The sequence below is a fragment of the Larimichthys crocea genome, chromosome II (assembly GCF_000972845.2).
Source record: "Larimichthys crocea isolate SSNF chromosome II, L_crocea_2.0, whole genome shotgun sequence".
Classification (NCBI taxonomy): domain Eukaryota; kingdom Metazoa; phylum Chordata; class Actinopteri; family Sciaenidae; genus Larimichthys; species Larimichthys crocea.
This window is the reverse complement of record NC_040012.1, coordinates 6,713,517-6,733,789: the sequence shown is the minus strand read 5'-3', so window position 1 is coordinate 6,733,789 and position 20,273 is coordinate 6,713,517. Positions and strand designations below refer to the sequence as shown.

At 45.0% G+C, this 20,273-nt stretch overlaps 1 protein-coding gene across 16 annotated transcripts in view; it reads left to right on the top strand.

Annotated features, from left to right (window-relative positions):
- LOC104931439 (receptor-type tyrosine-protein phosphatase F) overlaps window positions 1–20,273 on the top strand; it is a 155,090-nt gene that overhangs the window by 94,815 nt on the left and 40,002 nt on the right. For 7 of the 16 annotated variants that reach the window (XM_019263528.2, XM_019263523.2, XM_019263532.2 and 4 more), the window contains 9 exons: window positions 2,896–3,165; window positions 3,901–4,482; window positions 5,192–5,325; window positions 5,781–5,925; window positions 8,967–9,272; window positions 10,070–10,263; window positions 15,503–15,529; window positions 18,665–18,782; window positions 19,319–19,891. In XM_019263528.2, coding sequence (XP_019119073.1) covers window positions 2,896–3,165; window positions 3,901–4,482; window positions 5,192–5,325; window positions 5,781–5,925; window positions 8,967–9,272; window positions 10,070–10,263; window positions 15,503–15,529; window positions 18,665–18,782; window positions 19,319–19,891 — 2,349 coding nt within the window. The remainder of the gene's footprint in view (window positions 1–2,895; window positions 3,166–3,900; window positions 4,483–5,191; window positions 5,326–5,780; window positions 5,926–8,966; window positions 9,273–10,069; window positions 10,264–15,502; window positions 15,530–18,664; window positions 18,783–19,318; window positions 19,892–20,273) is intronic. The other 9 variants (XM_019263564.2, XM_019263588.2, XM_010746451.3 and 6 more) reach the window with 3 other exon arrangements.

The window sequence follows — 20,273 nt, the reverse complement described above, 5'->3', positions numbered from 1 at the left end:
AGGGAGGCACTGCAGGAAGAGAGAGTTTATTATGTTGTGTTGCGAGAATTTGTGCGCTAATGAGAAAAGAAGTCCCGTCTTCTTTCACTAAATGTACTCTGCAAACAGCCAGCCATTAATAAATGGAAACAAGCGGTTAATATCTGCAGATTTGGTCCTCGATACACATATTTATAGACTGAACTGTTTCCGAGTTTATGAATGATGACACTGACATTGTCCAAGAGAGAGCTAATGTTTTGGAAATAATCTCTTCACTTGTACTATCTGCGAAACGCTGCTGTGCAAAGAGCTGACCTATAGAATATTTAAGAATGAGCTGGCAGTGTGCTGACAAGGGGATGATCAGCCATCATGGTAGCCCAGCAGTGCTGCCAGGAAGCCTGGGAGCCCGCTGACTCTGTGCCAGTTTGCTCAGATATTGATTGACTGAACAGGTTCTGCTATCCTTGGGCACTTTGTCAAGGCAGTTAAATTTATAGGTATCCAGCAAGCAGGCAGGCAGAGTGGAGACAGGGCTTATTTTGTGGTTTTGATAGAGTCCCGGAGCCCGTCTCTCCAAGCCGCTCTCAACAGGAGAGAGGCTTCGGGGGAATCGATAACAATTACCTGCCCTCTAGTCATTTTGTTCCACAGCACCTCTCCAAACTTAACCGCACGACATGAATTATTCACAACATTAAGTGTTCAATATACACAGGCCCCATTGACTGACTGCTCTTAGTACTGTTTAGTCTATGGAATCATGAAGGAATAACAGATACTTTGAGCTAAATGGTTTTACATTAGGGCCGCTTCTCTCAGATCTTTTTTTTTTTTTATAAGCATATGTTGTGAAAAATAGCTGCACTTGGAGAATATTACAGTTGTGTGGGAAGACACAGGTGGCTACCAACATAAGTGGAATACTAACGCTGTGTGTTTTTTCTTTTTTCTTGGAAATACTCAAAGGAAAGTCTGTCATGCATTAGTCAGCCTGGAAATCAGATGTTCAGTCAATTACACAAGAAAATTGGACCAAGTTCCGTCTTTATCTTCTTCACTCAACGTACTCGGGGCTTGTGATCCCATCCCATATCTTTCCTCAGCTCCCGTGCATGCTTTGCTTGAGAATGTCGTCCCTGTCCCGTTCCCAGGCCGGTGACGCTACCCCGCCTGTCCGTTCTTTGCATTTAGAGATCAGCCGTGATTTTCTGCGCTGTTAAAGTGTGTCACTTCTTTCCTGCACGAACCCGTCCGTATTGTATCTTCTTGTTCATCGAGTCATTTTGGAAACTCTGTGTTATTAATTAGTCATCATTACTCCATCCTAATCCTTCACTGACCTCTTCACTGTTCCCAGAGTTACCTTTTTTTCCTCCACACTCTCTGAAGAGGTTAGTTCAGAGGGTGCAATGTTTTGATTCATCTTGGATATTGTGAGAAAAGCCCAAATTCCAAAACATGCATGATTCAGTGTATTTTGTGGCTCAGACCTGGTATATTAATATTTTTATGAGATACCGAGCCAAGTAGTTTAAGCCCACATGATGGTATTGATTGGGGAAAAAAAACAGCAGCAGGTTTATATACAGCACCTCAATTATTTTAGGAAAGATTCAGATGAGAGTGAACCAGGTTCCCCTTATTATAGCGCGGTCCAGAGACTCCAGAGATTTCCTGACTGGAATCTCAAAAAAAAGCTTCTGTGTTTTTGTTTTGTTGTTGTTTTTTTTCTTCATTTCACCACATAATGAGGGGAATAACAAGCATGGCTATATAGTAACAACGTTCTTGTTCAAATGAGATTGGGGAGGGAGGGGTGAAAGGGGAAGGTGGAGGGAGACTTACATTTTAAAATCCATTTTCATGGGAGACCAGTGCAAAAGAGCAATTACAGTGAAGAGCCAGAGAGACACAGAGATGTTATAATGCATTAGGGGAAACAAGCAGTATACATTCTGCAGGGATAGTTTCACGCCGTAGTGTTTTGAATACACACGGCCAGCAATAGTGGGACGAAATGTTTGGCTTGGCTTCATAATCGAGGTTAAAGAAGTCAGAGCTGCAGCTTCATATGTTCAGCACACACTATGGTAATTTCCAGCATATCATAAATGTAACAGGTCTGACACTGATGGGCGTTCACATCGCACTGTCAAGTTTTCTTTACCACGTCAAGCGGATAAGTTTGTTGTGGTTGCCAAAAGTTAGCAGAAAATGATCTGAAGTGTGTAAATATGGCAGGCATTTCTTCTGTATCTTTATTTAGATAGAAAACAAGTCATATGTAAATGCTGGCTGCCTGTTTATTCTGGGCCAGCTTTTCAGTATTGCATGGAGCCTCAGCATCGGTGTGTTTGCCTTGTCCCTGGCGACGTCAACGGGCCCTTCTTGTCTCCATGGGAACCCCTTTTTAATGTCAGCCTATCTGCATATCAGAACTGCACAAAGAGATGGAGAGAGAGAGAGGGAGAGAGTGAGAAAGAGAGAGAGACAGGCTGAAGCTGAAGGAGTCAGAGAGAGGGAGAGGGAGGAGAAATCAAACAATGCCATCTCCACAGGGTCCCTCAATGATGCAACTCTCGCTACCATTTGACACTTTGACAAAAGAGGGCCAGACATAGTCTCCAGCAAAACTGGGCTATTTTTTTGATTATATTCCCTTTTTGTTGGCAAGAGGGATAAAACACCCCCTCAAAGTTTTCTTGTGAATTTCCAGAGCCATTTTGTGACAGTCTTATTATTCCCATTGTGCTCGCCTGCACGCTCGGACAAAAGCGATCAGCCCTCCATTCTATTATCGGTGTGGGGAAAGACCATTCATGAAATCACACACACACATCATCATATATTCACCTTTCACATAATGCAACCTGTTAACTATTTTCTCCTGCTCCTCTTCATCTCCCTCAGTGCGAAGAGTCCCACCCAGATTCTCCATTCCGCCCACCAACCAAGAGGTGATGCCAGGCGGCAGCGTCAACCTGACATGCGTGGCAGTGGGCTCGCCGATGCCCTACGTCAAGTGGACGATGGGCCTGGTGGAGCTGACCAAGGAGGAGGAGATGCCGATGGGACGCAACGTGCTGGAGGTCAACAACATCCGCGAGTCGGCGAACTACACCTGCGTGGCCATCTCCTCTCTGGGCATGATAGAAGCCACCGCTCAGGTCACCGTCAAAGGTAAGAGCCGTGTCTCTGAGTGAGGTTGTTGCGCTGTTAATGTGAATTCTGCAGCTCTGATGTGTTATAAAACCGTGAACCACTTTCGAATGGCCTCTTCTTGTAAATAATCGTCGCTGCTTTCGGGCTGTGGCCTGCGGTTCTTACTGACGCTGAGAGGTAAAAAAAATTAAACACTCTCGCTGTTTTCAGTCTCAGTCTCAGCGCTTGTGTGTGTGTGTGTGTGTGTGTGTGTGTTGCCCATTGCAGCGTCTGTTATCAGTTGTTGTCAGTATTGATCCTCCTTTCCACTCAGCTGATCGATACACAGAATGTCACAGTCATTTAGAGGGACCACAGCAATACAGAACATCTCCCTTTTTTATTTTTTAAAGAAACCATGAAGAGCCTCTGTTTTGTTTGTACTTGTCCTGCTCTCACAACAGGAACCACTCTTGCAATTTTCCTGTATTGTCAGTGATGACCATACCGGTTATAAAACTCCAAATTCCATTCATTTGGGGACACTGACTCCTGACAGCACTATGAGGAGCTTATGAAACAATAATTTCAGTGCTATGAGTTACAGAATGGAGACATGACTGGCCATGTCTTTTCTCTACAGAGCTGATTTCAGCTGCATTTTAGGAATCGTTGTATCAAACACGTCAGACCTCCAATTTTTCTCAAATTACCCACAAGTCCTAAAAGTCCATTGTTGATATCAAAGCTAATGCCCTGCTTCTCTCTCCTCAGCTTTGCCAAAGCCTCCCGCCTCCCTCATTGTGACTGAGACCACAGCCACCAGTGTGACTCTCACCTGGGACTCTGGAAACCCAGAACCTGTCTCCTACTACATGATCCAATACAGAGCCAAGACCTCGGACAACGGCTTCCAGGAAGTGGAAGGTGTGGCAACTACCCGTTACAGCATCGGTGGACTTAGCCCCTACTCTGAGTATGAGTTTCGTGTCATGGCTGTCAACAACATCGGCCGGGGGCCACCGAGCGACCCCGTGGAGACACGCACTGGTGAACAGGCCCCCTCCTCGCCACCTCTGCACGTCCAAGCGCGCATGCTGAGTGCCAGCACAATGCTGGTCCAGTGGGAACCGCCCGAGGAACCCAACGGGCAAATCAGGGGCTACCGGGTCTACTACAGCTCGGACTTGACGGCTCCGCTCAGCGCCTGGCAGAAGCACAACACAGACGACAGCAGCCTGACGACCATCTCGGGCCTGACTCCTGATATCACCTACAGCCTCAGGGTGCTGGGCTTCACCTCTGTAGGTGACGGGCCACCTTCTGACATCCTGCAAGTCAAAACCCAACAGGGAGGTGAGCTGCCAACAACAGTGTGATAATTAAGTATACATTCATACTGGGGTTCAGATATTTTAATTCATATAGCGTGTGTGTGTATTCTGTCATTTGCATGCCTGTGTTTTACTGTGGCTGGCAGGGAGAGATGATTATAAATCAATAGTACGAGGACAAGAGAGACAGGTTATGGAAGTATCATTTGGATAAGGAACATAATGTTCATTACGGAGCAGAAAGCCAAAAAAAGAACGTTATGATATTATCTGTATCAGTGGGGAGATGTCCAAGACAGCCCATTTCTAAAAAAATGTATAACCAACCAACCATTAGAGCTCCACAGGGAGCCGTTTCTCTGTAACCCCTTTTGTGTGTTGCATGCTCCTTCTTGTACAAGAATAAAAAATGCAACTTAAACTTTGATACTTTGAATCCAGTCTTCCTTATTAAAGGGTTTTTCTTAAAAAAATCCCATAACATTCATACGCACACACAAAATGTTCCCTGTGTTAGTTGTGTGCATATAGTGTCTTAGTTAGTTAGGGATGTTTAGTTTTGTAAAGGTGCTGTATTTTCTGTTTTGTATGCACCTGCAGCATGTGTGAACGGGCCCATACGGTTATTTGTCTGTTGTAGTGAGGCGGTTATTGCCGCGATAAACATTTAGCTTTAGAAATGTGCTCCTTGTTATTCTTCAACCACTCTCCTCCCGCCCGTCTGCACCCAGTCCCTGCCCAGCCGTCCAGCTTTGAGGCCGAAGCTGAGCTGGACAGTCGCATCATGCTAACATGGCTGTGGCCCGTCCAGGACCCCATCACTAAGTATGAGCTGCAGTACTGGGAGGCCGGCTCAGACAACAAGGTCAGAATAACAACATGAAGTTCTAACTATTTTATGACCCCGCTGTTCTCTCCTACATAACATCTTCCTTCAGTTGTATTTCTGCCGTGCTGTCTCTCTGTCTTTTTTGTCTGTCTATGCATCCATCCGTTCATCTGTCTATCTGTCAGTCTCTCTATCTGCCGTGAGATCGCAGACGAATGAACCTTGTACTTTATGACGCAATATCTCTGAATGGGAGGCCGCAGCTGAAGCAGTGTTATTGTAGTAATTCAGTCGACTCTCCAGCTGATGAGAAAGATTTACTGTAGTAACATTGTTTGTGGCCCTTCGTACAACTCTACTAGACCACTGCGTCAGTTGTGAACAAGACAATTTGGCCATGGAATAAGCTGCTCTCCAATTTGTCTGTTTCCTGCAATAATGTGACTGTCTTTGTTGTTAACTGAGTGCCACCTTTCTGTCTAACCCTACAGTTACATGTGAGCTTCAACCCAGCGGGCTCCTACGCTGTGGACGGTCTAAAGCCTGACACCTTGTACCGTTTCTCTCTGGCAGCCCGTTCTGAGATGGGCTTAGGTGTCTACACCCAACCCATCGAGGCTCGCACCGCCCAGTCCAGTAAGTCCTCGTGGAGAAAGTGATTTTCCTCTCCTTCCTGTGTTGTCTCTCTCTCTTCTCTGTCTCGTCTCCTTGTTGTCCACTAACCAGTGATTTTGTGGCGCGACAGTCGGCCCGCAGTCCGGCCGAAGCAGGTTTTAGGTTCAGGCAGGACAAAGTTGTGTTTCATAGAGCTTAACTTAGACACCGTTGGCAACTTGAATGTCAAGTCAATTTCAGCACAACATAAAATGCTGACAGTGCAGCCACTCGCCTCCACCACCTCCCCTCTGTCGCCAACACTAACCCTCCTGTCCGTCTATCTGAGGGCAGGGCCTGTGTTCAGTGTCAAAGGTACGTTTAATGTGTCTTTTTCCCACATTTGTGAGCTGTGCTGTGTTACTTCACCTCATATCATTATGTGCCTTTACAGTGCCAGCACTCAAAATGTCACTCTGCCAGCTGACTGTTGACGTTTTTGCTGTGGTGGCACCATGCTTGTAACCACCTCTCAGCCAGGAGGCTTATGTTGCAGTACATTTGTGCCTTGCACACCTTTGTACAGAGTTACACGAATAAGTGTGCCTTCCTAACTTGATCCGCTACAGAGAAGTTGTTGGGATTACAGAAAACAGATGTTTAATCTTCGGATCGGTAGATCTTTAGGATTAGTTCAGGACATCGCAGGTGCACGCTGCACAAATATAATACAGAAATCACATTGGTACATTTTCAAACGTCACTGTGATTGCAACATTAGAATAGAAAAGAATACGACAGGATGGATGGAAGGAATTGATACCTAGTTTTTTAAAATCTTCCCCATTAGGACAGACAAAATCACTTAACATCAACACCTCTGACAGCTACAGAGCATTATAACTGTCAATTGAGATCACAAGGGGTGATGGGTCCTGTGCCTCCTGTCACAGAAGGACAGTGTGCATTGAACGGTTCTGAGGCAAATAGGCAGTGGGGAAGTGTGACATTTTCTAGTGCTACATTTAAACGTTTAGTTTCTTTTTTTTTAAGATTCAGAGCAATGAACATGAGCTGTATTCATTTTCCTTCCCATTTATGTATGATCAAAGAATACAAGTCTAAGGACTCAAGAGTCTTTCAAAGTGGCCGAAGAGGTGGCTTCATTGTGCCGTTTTCTTTCTTAGAGATAGAAGGTAGAGTGAGTCTATGTCCTACAGGAACACATCTAGGACATCCGTAATGTTTTTGCTTGTGCGATTCACTCAGCACAGGCGGTTTGAGATAACCTGCTAAAGTGGACTATAGATATATTCATCAATCAGGGTATAGGTGCATTAAATTATTAAACAAATCACAAAGTGCATTGTTTTTGACTGTATATGGTCAAATAATTATGTTTTGGGTGTTAACTTTAGGAAGAAGGGGAGGTAGATGGAGGCACTTTATCTTCTTCAGCTAAAGTTTTAAGTTATAAGCCCGCTCCTTGTCTGTCTCATTCTGCTTCCTCCTGTGGCGTCGTCCTCCCCTCGTCCAGTTTGACTTTGATCTAGCAGATTTTTCAGTATCACAATCTGTTCTGCTGATCATCGGCATTGTTTTGACTCAGTCTGTCACCTTTTTTTTTTGTAATACATGTGGTGTTGTCAGGTCTTTGTAGTTCCCTGTCGACTCTCCTGCAGATCAGGGACCATCTGATGAGTCTTCCTACTCTTCTGTTAATATTTTGAGCTTTGAGTTCTGGCATTAGTTCATCGGATTCAGATTAGAGGACTGTTCATTGCTCTGCTTATTAAAAAAGAGATTTCATGGGCATGCTTTGTGAGAACACCTTGTTTCAGATTTTCTTTTTCTCAGTTCAGTTTTCTTTTCTTTCGAAGAGGCCTCCTTTTTTGTTTTTCTCGTAGAGTTGAATAAGTTCGTGATTGAGTTAGATGCATGTAATGTATGAATGCTATTGTGTTTTTATTTTCAGTGTTGTTCTTGTTCCCTATTTTGAAGTAGTTTATTGGTTTTCTGTTTTCCTCTGGACTTGAGAGATTAAATATATTTTATACAGCAGCTGTTGCGAAATAATGTTACATTATTTATTGCAGTAATCTCATTATTCCAGACTGGAGGTGTAGCACTACGAGATTACAAACCCTATATAGACACATTATACTACACTATACTATATATTTGTGTATTTGTATGTCAGAAGAGTTTATTATAAAACATGGCAGGGTAACACTTGTCATGATGGGCCAGCAGATTTAATTCCAAAACTTGTAGTGTCATCACCAGTTATTTAAATCATAAAAGGTAATTAAAGAGTCCCATTTGATAACAATATTGTTTAGCATGTTTGTTGGCAGTGTTGTGATTTTCATAACCAATTATGAGCTGATAGCTTTATGCATGACTTTTTAAGACAGCCCAGTGTTTCTCAGCTGCGGCACCGAGGCAGGCTCTGACAAACGCTGTTACAAAGCCCAGAGCCTCCGCATCAATGTGCGAACACCAGTCAACACTGTCAAGCACTTTGTTCACACTCTCGCACGTCCGTGGCCAGTTTTATTGCTCCCTCTGCATACTGCGGGAGGCAGCAGAGAGAGGGCAGTTAGGGACAAATTACGTCTTTAGAAAAACATCGGGCTTGTAAAATTTTGGCACATTTTATGTTCCGTTCAGTTTCCCACCCTCGTCGTTTTTAGTGCCAAACCCAGCTTCGACAGTAGCCTGGTAAAATGCGCTTCTGCAGCCTCAGTCTCTCAGTCCAGAGGTAGCGTCCTGTTTAGTGCGGAAGCTTTTTTGTATTCAGTGTGAAAAATTCAAATGTTTGATTCAAACTTGCAATGTAATATTATTTAGTGTATCACCTACAGTATGAGTGCAAATGATCTGTGAACTTCACACAGCTGAGGACTTTGAAAATAGACTAGACCAAAACAAGGAATACTGTTAACATTTGAATTATTTCCACTCGTCTACAAAAAGCTTCCAGTTTTGCCTTAAGTTTGCTCGTGTTTTAGTTTCTTTTTTGTTTGCTTGATCCGTGCCCCCCCCCCCTCCGTGTGGTTGTGCTCCCCTCCCCCCTACAGCCCCATCAGCTCCCCCCCAGGAGGTACACCTGGTCAGCCTGAGCTCCACCAGCCTCAAGGTGAGTTGGGTGGCACCGCCCGCCGCTAGCCGCCACGGCGCCATTGTGCGCTACACAGTCAGCTACCAGGCCATGGCTGGAGAAGACACGGAGCGGCACGAGGTGACGGGCATCGGCGCAGACGCCACTAGCTTTGTGCTGGAGGGCCTGGAGAAGTGGACTGAGTATCAGGTGTGGGTGAGGGCACACACTGACGTGGGCCCCGGCCCAGAGAGTGCCCCAGTGAGGATGAGAACCAAAGAGGATGGTAGGTTAACACCTCCCCTTTAAGCAGAGTGCTCTCAGACTCTTGACTTCTGTTGCTTGGGGGGCTGCCTGTCACTGTTTTCCTTCACTCTCTTCAACTTTTCCTGCACATTTCTTTGTCCTGTTGATCAAGTTAATGAGGTGATAGCTGTAGCAAAAGGGGGTCACCTTCTCTTTTTCCAGCTCGCTCTCTGCAGCTTTAACTCTTCACATCTGTGACAGGTTAAGGATCATCACCTCCAGGGCCTGAGCTCTGCACCACTTTCCTCAGCTTTCACTGTTTCAAATGCCGTCATGTCTTCTTTCTTCTGTTCTGAGGAGTAGAAGTGGAGCAGCACTCCCCCCCTCTCCGTTCCATCGCTCTCGCCTCTTTCTCTCACTCGTTTCCTCGTTTTGTTTGCAGCCTGATAGAGAGCGGCTCCCCCCCTAAGAGAGAGTCGTCTATAATTAACGTGTTTGAAGTTTGCTGCAACACAGCTAATTTCATACTGGAATTAAGGGCATTACAGACATCACTAGACCTCATGCTGTCCCGTATTGGGTGTTTTGGGGACACAGTAGACACAAAAGGTCTGAACTTAGTGGAGATGATTTTGATTCATGGCCAAATCTAGTCTGACTTCCTACTAGAGGAGAGCCCGAGTCTATAAAAAAACTCACCAGGAGTTATTATTTTGGCTCCTCATCACAGAACACAGTGAACTGAGGAAAATTGCTAACTCACCATATTTTAACTCTCTTCCTCTCTCTCTCTCTCTCTCTCTCTTTCTCTCTCTCTCTCTCTCTTCTGGTTTCCAGTGCCGGGAGCACCCCCCAGGAAGCTGGAGGTTGAGGCCATAAACTCCACAGCAATCCGGGTCACCTGGAAGCCGCCCCTGCAGGGGAAGCAGCACGGCCAAATCCGGGGCTATCAAGTCATCTTCTCTCGGCTTGAAAACGGCGAACCACGAGGCCAGCCTAACATCATGGACGTTGCTTTGCCAGAGGCACAGGTACTGGATGATGTCTCACTCCTGTCCGGCCTTCCTCTGTCTCTCTTTCACTGTCTTATGTTCGTATCCTATTATTTTCATTCTCCACTGCTCCCATATCCCCTTCAGTTCACACTTCACTCCCTCCATACCTTGTGACACATGGAATTTTCTTTACGTCGTCCACACTATCTCTTCCTCCCCTTCTTTTTTTTTTCTCTCCATCGTCCCCCACATGTGACATTTGACTCTAAATTGGTACCCTGCTCCCACAGCTTTGGATTAGCCGCCGTAACAAGATTCATTCTAATTCTACAGTAATAGCTATTAAATATTTTATATGTGTTACATCAGGTTGGGGCTTAGCCGAATCAATGCACCTCTCTTTGCGGTTTTAGCAGTAAAACATATGCACTGCCTTGTTACCATGTTTATAAATTAGACTTTTTTTTTTCTCTCTCTCTCGACGCCGCCCTTTACACATTAATGCAGGCTGCTCCGAATCGCCCAAAGCCGTGTGACACCGTGTGAGATGGATGAGAGATTGTAATCCTTAAGAGGGATTCAGAGATTCATGAATATCTTTAAAACCAAAAAAAAAAACACTCTCACTTTTTCCCTCTCTTCGGGAGAGGAGAGACCAGCTTAAGAGCCTCTTTCTTGATTGTTTGCCGGGAGTAACATTTGCGCAAACACGCATTCGCTCGACACCCTCGATGGCCTCACACAGAAACATCTAATTTGAACAAGTAAGCGCTCCCTGGCCGCAGGAACACCACAGAAAAAAAAAAAAAAACACTGAACAGCATTTGCTGATAAAATGCTTTGCAGCAGCATTTAGGGAGACCAGCAGGTTGTTGGTTCATTTCCCAGGCAGCACACACTGCTGTGCCCTTGACTGGAGCTGTTAACCCTCATTTGGCTTTGGCAAACAGCCCCACCGTCTTAAGTCTTATCATTTCAGAAGAGGAAGCACTGTCAAAGTCACCTTGGTTATGACGTGTCAGACGCGCTACATCCCAGGTGACGCTCAGCAGAAGGTTGTGTAACACCGCCTTCATTGATAAATACACAGTGAGTCACCTGACTCACCTGGGACTCCAGAGCTTATTCCTAAGCAGAAAATTAACACTTTTCTTTTAGTTATACCGGCGAGATAGAGACGAGAATAACTGTATGAAGCCTTTGAAAAACAAAGGTGTCGGACAGCAGTGGTTTCTGGCAGCTGCCGCTGACAGTTCATTGCTATCTGACTGTGTACTAGAGTGCCTGACAGGCGGGACAGCATCGTTCGGTCTCGGAAAAAGAGGAGAACATGGCGGCTGCTTGTCTTCCTGGAAGTGTTTTCCGTACGCCGACGTGTTTAGCGTGACTTTGTTTTGTGTTATGAAAATTGAACTGAACGTGACCCTGCTTGTGTTGTGCAAACAATGCTCCCCGACCATGTCTCATTTGTGCCAGGTTCACACAAGAACACAAAGACGCGCCACAATTCGGAGCTCTCGTGTTCCAGTTTGGTGGCCAAGACACCTCTCGAACTCGCCGTCCCCTCCCTGGCAGAAACCTGAATTTCTCCTCCCTCCTGTTTTTTGTTTTTTTTCTCCATTTCTCACTCCCTAAAACTCCCTTCCCTTTCTCTCATGTCCTCCTTTTGCACCCTTCCTGCCTGAGAAGCCAGTTGTGTAATTACCACAGGCTTGCGTGCAGGTTGGTTACCCTTGATTGAGTCATCTCAACAGATTGTTTTCTATGAGACAGCGCTGAGTAGCCAAACCTGCAAGGACCTGCCCAGACGTCACCAAAGACCACACAGCCAGGCGTCGCTCCCCCTTGTCCACGTTCGCCCAACTGCTTTTGAGAACAATCACTCCCTTTTTCCTCACACGTCTTTCCGTTCCTGTACCCCCAACAACAAGCGGAAAAACAACAACACAGATAACATGAGCAAACATGCTCACAGCTTAGATCAACCTTTTAGTTAGTAGGTGTTCCAGTTGGCTGGGAAAAGAGTTCATGACTCATCCTAGAGTAGATGCACATCCCTCAAACGCACACCTGTAATTGATGATAAATTAAATAGAAAAAAACAATTTTCTTCTTTCCTGGCACATCCCATAGCGTTCTTCTCAAGAATCTGACTAATGCGTTGTGAAATCAGGTCCATATCCACCCTTTCACCTGCATTGGATGCACAGTAAGCCTGTAATGCCAGGAGGAAAAACAAAAAAACAAAATCCAGATTTTTCCAGCAGGGCTCTCTGAACGTAGCACGACCACGCCGTAGACTTAACTCACAGATCCAAGCCAACCTGATTGGTTTGCAGATTCTGTCAAAATCGCTTTCACCTCTCGCCTTTGTCTTTGTCTCTCTCTCTCTCTGTTTCTGGCTCCTTCTCTCCTCTTCACCCTCTCTCAGGGTTAGCTGAAAAACGCTGGGAGGAGAGCTAGGAAAGCTTGCTTGTGCGTGGGCGGGTTAAGCGCCTCTTTTTCTTTTCAAGCAGGAGCCCACACAGCGCCCTCATTTCCCTGCTAAATTTAAACCAGAGGCCATGTTAACTGTGATGTTATCGACCCCCCTCCCCCCACTTTCCATCCATATTTCTATTGGGAAAGTGGACTGAACCTGAGTGGGCACAGTCCACACCACATAGCCCTGCTTCATCACTATGCACCCACAGCAACCTCTAGGCTCATGTTCCGCGTACACCCGTCCATAAAAGTTGGCAGAAAATGGCTCGATTGAGTTTGAACCCATTAGCCCGCTGTCTGCGCTTCTATACATTTTCTGCACAAGTTTGCCTTTATTCAGCACTACTTTTTCCAGGTTCATTTTGTTTGACCACTCATGCATTTTCGCAGTGTGTGTGTGTGTGTAAGGGAGAGTGAGCGAGGCGATGCTTCACTGCCTCTGCGGCCTTCACTTCCTCAGATTGGCGTTGAATGTGAATCGGTGCGGGGGGAAAAGAAAAAAAAAAGAGAAAAGAAGCACCTCAGCTCGTTTCACTCCATCAATCATGACAGCTCCTTCTCTTCCACATCACTCGTTCCCCCCCCCCTTTCCCCTCGTTCCCATTTTTATAGCCACACATCTTAGCCCATGTCATCACATTTGCATTCACCCGCCTGCAAATTATACCGCTCCGTTTCCACAAACGACGCTTATCAGCAATGATGTGTTTTCAGCTTGCGTTGGCATTCGAAATATAAATGGGGGGGATAATTTATAATTCTCCCATGGATTTGAGCAGAAAAGCAAAAAAGCAGTCGCGATAGAAAGGGATTAAGCCCGAGATGAGATAGGAACTCTTGCAAACCTTAATGTGTTCACTGCTCTGTTGACACACTGAGCGGAGTCGACGGTAAACAAATTAAGCAATTAGGCACGTCACAAACTGTTATTCATGGAGTTAAGTAGCAGCTGTTCTTAAATGGTACTATTTAGTGCCCCGCTATGTCAGAGGAGCATGAGGCAGCAGTTCTTAATGCGCCATGTGTGTCGACCAGTCACAACCGGGACCGTACAGAGGCCCCCGTTCATGCTTCAGTTAGCTGGTTGGTGATAAAGACTCATCCACAGGGAGGAGGGAGGAGAAGTTGGGTCTTTTGTCTTTTTCGTATGCCAACAGTCAATGGAGGATGATGAACACCGTCTCTCCAGTGCACAATGAATCAGTAGAGTGTGAGACTCTGGCTCTCATTGTTTGCGAAAGTCCCGCGTTGAAAGAAGGAAACACCGGGCAGGCAGACAGCGCTGATGAATTTCTTTGTTTGTATGTCAGGTGACTGTGTAAACTCCATGTTGGTCTTCTTAAAGGACAAGAAGACATTTATTTATAATGGTATCTGAAATATATAGATGTGCTTCTTAAATGTGCTTCTGTGTTTCTTACTCTAGATAATCACTTAAAAATATATATAAAAAAAAGAACAACCCTGATTTATTGTTAAAGATTCTTCTTCAACCTTTCGGATGCAGAATATCAGCGTACAAGTCAGCTTCACCTTTGGGCAAAATGTTACACGTTAAAAATCACAACATTCAAAAAGCAGCATTCTGTTTAATGAGAGCTGCTGTGTAATTGTGCACTTATGACAAACAGCTGCTAAGTCACATCTGACAATGTTTTGATAATTCGCCGGCGCTCCATAATTTCGCACTTTACTTGACGGATTGAAACGAATTTGTCAGTGTTGTGAATAAAAACGGTGGAATCTCGTTCCCTGTCAGGGCAGACAGTGAAATCGAAACATTAGATTTCTCAAATCTGGACAAATAAAGTCCCAATCAGCAGAGGTAAGGGAGGAAATATAATATTTCACGTAACCTTTAACTAGGACTCTTTATGGTGTCTTCATCTCCTCCCCTGATCTGCTCATGTCCTATCGTCATCCTCCTCCATCTCTCCCAGTGTCCACCACCAACGTTCAAATGGTTATCCCTCACAACCACCTCCACCACCTTCACCCACCTTTCTTCCCTCATGTCCGACATCACTGTCACCAGTGTCATCTCTCATGCCCTCTTTGTCAGCCAGGTCACCCATCAGTGAACTCCTCTGCGGCGGCTGAACTGCGGAGCGAGTTGCTGGTAAACACCAGCGGTTGCGTTCTGCATCGATGGGGTTTGATGTCACAGGGCTAGCATAGCAGCACTGGTAATAGGATTTCACGCTTGGCACCGACGGAGCCCCGCAGCACAAAATGGGCTTTCACTTCCCCTCGGGAATCACTTGGCCAAGCACAGCGAGCAAGGAGAACATTTTTGAAAACATATTGAAATATGTAATAAATAAAAAGAGGCCCTCCCTCCGTTTCTAAGAGGGAAACGCTTCAGAGATTCTGCATGGTTTATGTTTTGTATCCACAGATAGAAATGAGATAGTTATCATCCTAAACAGAGGTGTTCTGTGATTAAGGAAGTGCGAGGGGTTTTATATTGGATTCATAGGCAAATGAGAAACAAGGCAGTGCATCATAAACAAAAGAATTTCACAACCATTGCTCAACTCGGCTACACGATTTGTTTCGTGCTACTCAACTTGCCTCCATTCCTTGTTTTTTTCTTTTACTCCTTCTCTTCCATCACACTCTCTTTTTTTTGTTTTTGTTTTTTTGTCTACTGCATGACTCTGTTGACACCTACATTCATCTGTCTTTGAGCGAAAAAAAGACGAGCGCTTTTTTTCCACGCCTGTTGTGTTGTCTCTGACTCATTTCTCTCCCCACCCTGTGTCCTGTGTGTCTTCTTCTCTCCCATCAGTGGAATATTGAGGAGTCCACCGAGCATGTGAGTAACCCTCATGTGTGCTGCTGGGGTTGTCTTGCAGGGCAGGCTCTTCTCCCCTCTGCAATTTGGGGGTGCTGTGTGTGTGTGTGTGTGCTTGTGGATTTTGAGTTTGGTGTGAGTGTGTGTTTTTTTTGCCTGTAATCCACAGATCACAACCCCATCATAACCACAGCAAGAAATGTGTGTCCTAATGATTGTTTTTTTAATTTATTTTTAATGTTTCTTTTACGCCTGTGTGTGTGTGTGTGCGTGTGATGTTCTCAGAGCTACTACAACCACAAAGCACAAAGCATGAGGATTACGTCCACTGATGATCGCGTACAAGTCCGATTTCTCAACGTTAGACAAACTCATAGTAACAGCCGGGCGCTCGCTCTGATCTGCAGCGAGCGTGCGGCGCTTTCCTCCGTCACCGAGCGCGCAAGTGCAGTCGAAAGGCTGCGTGTCATCCGTCGCAGTGTGACGCTGACATTAATCAGGCTCACCTAACCTGCTGTCTCACCTACTGTTCCAGATGACATGTCTTTCCGAGGGGGGGAGGAGCTGTGTGTGTGTTTTGTTTTTTATCAACTCCGCACATCTCCAAAGATTGCCACCAGCCTTTCATGTGCTTTCATTTGCCTGGATGGCAGCTCACTGTTCCATGGCTGTCATGCAGCCCTTTGTTATGGCTTATTACCTTCCAGACGTCACATTACAGTGGCATGAATGCAGGGCCACTTACTGTTCCTAGTCAGAAATTCAATACAGACCTGCCAGAATAACAGACATTGTTTTTAGTATTCAAACAAAGGTTTTTATTTTGTAAAAAAAAAAAAAAAAGAGTTTATAGCTTTTAAAAAGCCACATCAAATAATTATTTAGCAGCTTTAGTTCCTTGTTTCCTCTCTGACAAACAAAGAAAAACAATGAGTGACCATCTGCAAAGGTTCTTTTGTTGCTGTTGTTGTCATCGCTTCATATCTCAACACTGATTTTTGCTTTCTTTTTTAAATTAGCCAGTGGGACGCGCGCTGATCATTTTTATTTATTTGATAACAGCCAGTTAAACGGGAATCTGTTTGCACATCACACATGGCCTGATTCCTTCAGCTTACACACCCACATGGCATGAGTCAGGCTTCGCCTCCTCTCCCTCTCCTTTTTAATGCGTTGATTAACACCTGACAGATACAGAGCTAGACACTGTCAGAGGAAGACATCTGTTCACACATCTTTATTATTTCTTTAGCAGCCATGTTTAGGCGATAGCAGTCCGTGTGCCAGGTAACTAATGTAGTGTGACTAGCCACAGACAGATGTCAACAGCAAAAACATTAGCATGTCTTGTTGACCCATGGCATCCTCGCGGGGAGTAGAACTCAGAAGCAATTTACATTTTTTTTTTAGATAATTATGGCATTTCTAATGCAAATCAACATAAATAGAGCACATCAAATGCTCTGAAGTGTATATATTTGTCTTAACAATGCCAGCCATTATTTCCCAGACATATTCCAGCCTAGTCAGGATAGTAGAGGCTTGTAGAGAATAATCCATTTCTATAACTAGTCCACTTGATAATCTCTGTAATGCCCTTTGGTGCTGCTCTAAGCATTTGCTCTGAAGGAAACTTTGAAGCCTCTGCCTTTTTTCTATTTTTTTTGCTGAGTTTCAAAAAGTGTTACTAGACCCAATTTGACCTTGCCAGAACTTCAAAAAGTGTTACTAGACCCAATTTGACCTTGCCAGAACAGAGGAAGGAAAAAAAAAGGCTGCCACTGCTGAGACCGTTTGAGCTATTTTGTATGATTAAAGTAATGAGACTTCCTCCATAAAGTTAAAATGGTTTTATGATATAGTCATTTAGCATTTTCTCCCCCGTCTCTCTTAAAAGCTAACACGGGAGCACCAAATGTCCCCCCCTTTAAAAAACAGAGCCGGATTATATAGACTGTTAAATGTTCTTCTATGGTCAGGAAATTAAAACTTCATTAGTTAGAGAAACAGCCGTATAATATTGGACCGGATGAGAAGTTTGCGAGGAGTTCCGGCAGGAAGGCTCGTGGGCATTCGCGTGTTCGTCCTCTCAGTGGCCCCAGTCAGAGACTCCAGCATGTGTGCTCAAGCCGCAGGCATTCATTTGCTCTCTGCATCGAATGTGTGCTCATGTCGTGCGTGTATTACTGTGTGAGTGCACGCGTGCACATTGTCTGTATGTACGTGCATGCATCCTTCAGTGTGTGTGTTTATACGCGGTGTATATACTGTACATTGGTAAGTATGTGTGTTTACATATGGGCTTTGTTCAAGCTCTGAGAGCGTTTTTAATTTCACCGTGTGTGGGTGTGTGTTTTTTATTTTATTTTATTTTTTATTTTTTTTATTCTGACTGATGCAGTCTGGTGAAGTGAGTGCCAGCACTGCAGCAGGTTACCAATAACAGTGTGTTACATCAGTTCCTATTTCTCTGCCGTTTGTTTGTTCATGACTGTTTGAGTTACTGATGTGTTCAACCCACCTTAGTGTGTCTGTGTTTGTGCGCAGAGGCTCTTGAACATTCAGTCCAACTTCCAGAGGACGATAAATTCCAATCATCTAACATCATTATTTGAAAAAAAATGAAATGTGTTTTCATCGTTAAGAGTTTTCACATTATGTCCCACAGTCCAGTAATATTATTCGTGGGCTTTTACAGACTGCAGTGTAGTGATGATCCTAAGCTCCTCTGGGTATAGCCTCATGCTTATCCATGCAGCAGACATGAACACTGACACACTGGTGATGTTCTGGTTCATTTGGTTGGTTTGTTGGCTAACGGGTTCAGCGTGTGCCTAACGTTTGGACGCAGGAGTTTTTCTTGACTTAAGAAAAGTTCCCGGTCCTGTTTTGTGTGCCTTCAAAACTTTACTCTCTGTTAAATCCTTTAAATGTTTTTTTTATTTATGTTTTAATAGGTTAGATTGATCAAGAAACTGTGATTGACTAGAGGAAGGGTGTTTAATTTTTTATCATGGTTTTCTTTTGGTGCTGTGTGTTTTGCAAGCTTGTGTGAGAGGGGTTTGGGGTTTTGTTTTTTTTGCCTTTGAGTGGTGGTCTCGCTCCGGCTCACTCGTACCTTTTCACCTCTGACCTCATGGTTTTTGTATTTTGCAGGAGGCCATTATTGCCGGACTGCACTCTGAAACCACCTACTCGGTCACCGTGGCAGCATACACCACCAAAGGAGACGGAGCGCGCAGCAAAGCCAAAGTCATCACCACGACGGGTGCAGGTCAGAGTCTGCTTTTATCAGGGTTATCATGTAAGACATAGGATATGTGCTATCTATTTACAGTGAATACTACAATATTATTTCCAAGGCTTAAAACTGATAACATCTGTCTCCCACATTCAAGAAGGTACTATGATTAGGAGGCCGTCCACGTGACTGAAATGCCGTGTTCGTTTTCGCTTTGCTACATGTACTGTATGTTATCTCCGACGTCCAGACCATAACTAACTTCTGCTGAAGTGCTGAGCAAGACATGTAATCTTCATATGCTGCATTTAAGCTGCCTCTTGGTGGATATTGGTTATATAGGTCAATGTTCATGTATGAATCTTCTTAAGGCAAATTAAAATGATTACCCTGTTTCCAGCCTGAGCGTTAAACTAAGCTGCTAGCCTTATATTTAAAAGACAGATATGAGAATGGTATGAATGCTCTCATTTAACGCTGTGCCAGAAAGTAATTAAGCATATTTAAAAAATAAAATAGTTCCTGCACCACAGCTCATTCTTTTATTTCACCTTGGCTCGTTTTTTCAGTGCCAGGAAAGCCCACCATGATGATCAGCACCACTATGGGCAACACAGCGCTGATTCAGTGGCAGCCGCCTAAGGAAATGGTTGGGGAGCTGATGGGCTACCAGCTGCAGTACAAGCGCACTGACGAGGAAAACTACACCTCCCGCGAGCTGAGAAAGATCGATGACCATTACACCGTCACCGGGCTGCACAAAGGTGCCACCTATGTCTTCCGCCTCAGTGCCCGCAACCGCGCGGGCATCGGCGAAGCATACGTGAAAGAGATCAGCACCCCTGAAGACGTGCCGTCGGGCTTCCCGTTCAACCTGCAGGTCACGGGACTGACTCAGTCCAGCACCGAGCTGACCTGGGACCCTCCGCTGGTGGCCGAAAGGAACGGCAAGATCGTGCACTATGTGGTCGTTTACAGGGACATCAACAGTCAGCAGAACAGCACCAACCGGACGAGCGAAACGCACATGACCATCCAGGGCCTTAATCCCGACACCACCTACGATATCCGGGTGCAGGCGTTCACCAGTAAGGGCGGAGGACCCCTCAGCCCTAGCATCCAGAGCAGGACCATGTCGAACGGTGAGAAAACCGCTCGGACACATGGCTGAAATCTGTACACAAACATACCAGAGGTGTTTGATTTGACAACATAACATCAGGGCTTTAAGAAATGCACACATAAGCATTACACACTCCACTGCTACACAACCTCATCCACAACATATGTGAACGCCATGTCACCTGCTTCTGTTTTGAACGCTCTGTAACTGGCATCTTCTTCAGGCTTCATCGGTGCCACGTCTTTCTCATCCAGCACTCAGTACAGTACCGCACTGTGTTTATTGATTTATAGAGTACTAATCTCATTACACGCCACAGTCACATTACCATGCCGCCTCATCCCCCCCTCCCATTAGACAGAAATCTAAAGCGTACCCAGCATGCATCTACTCATGCATTT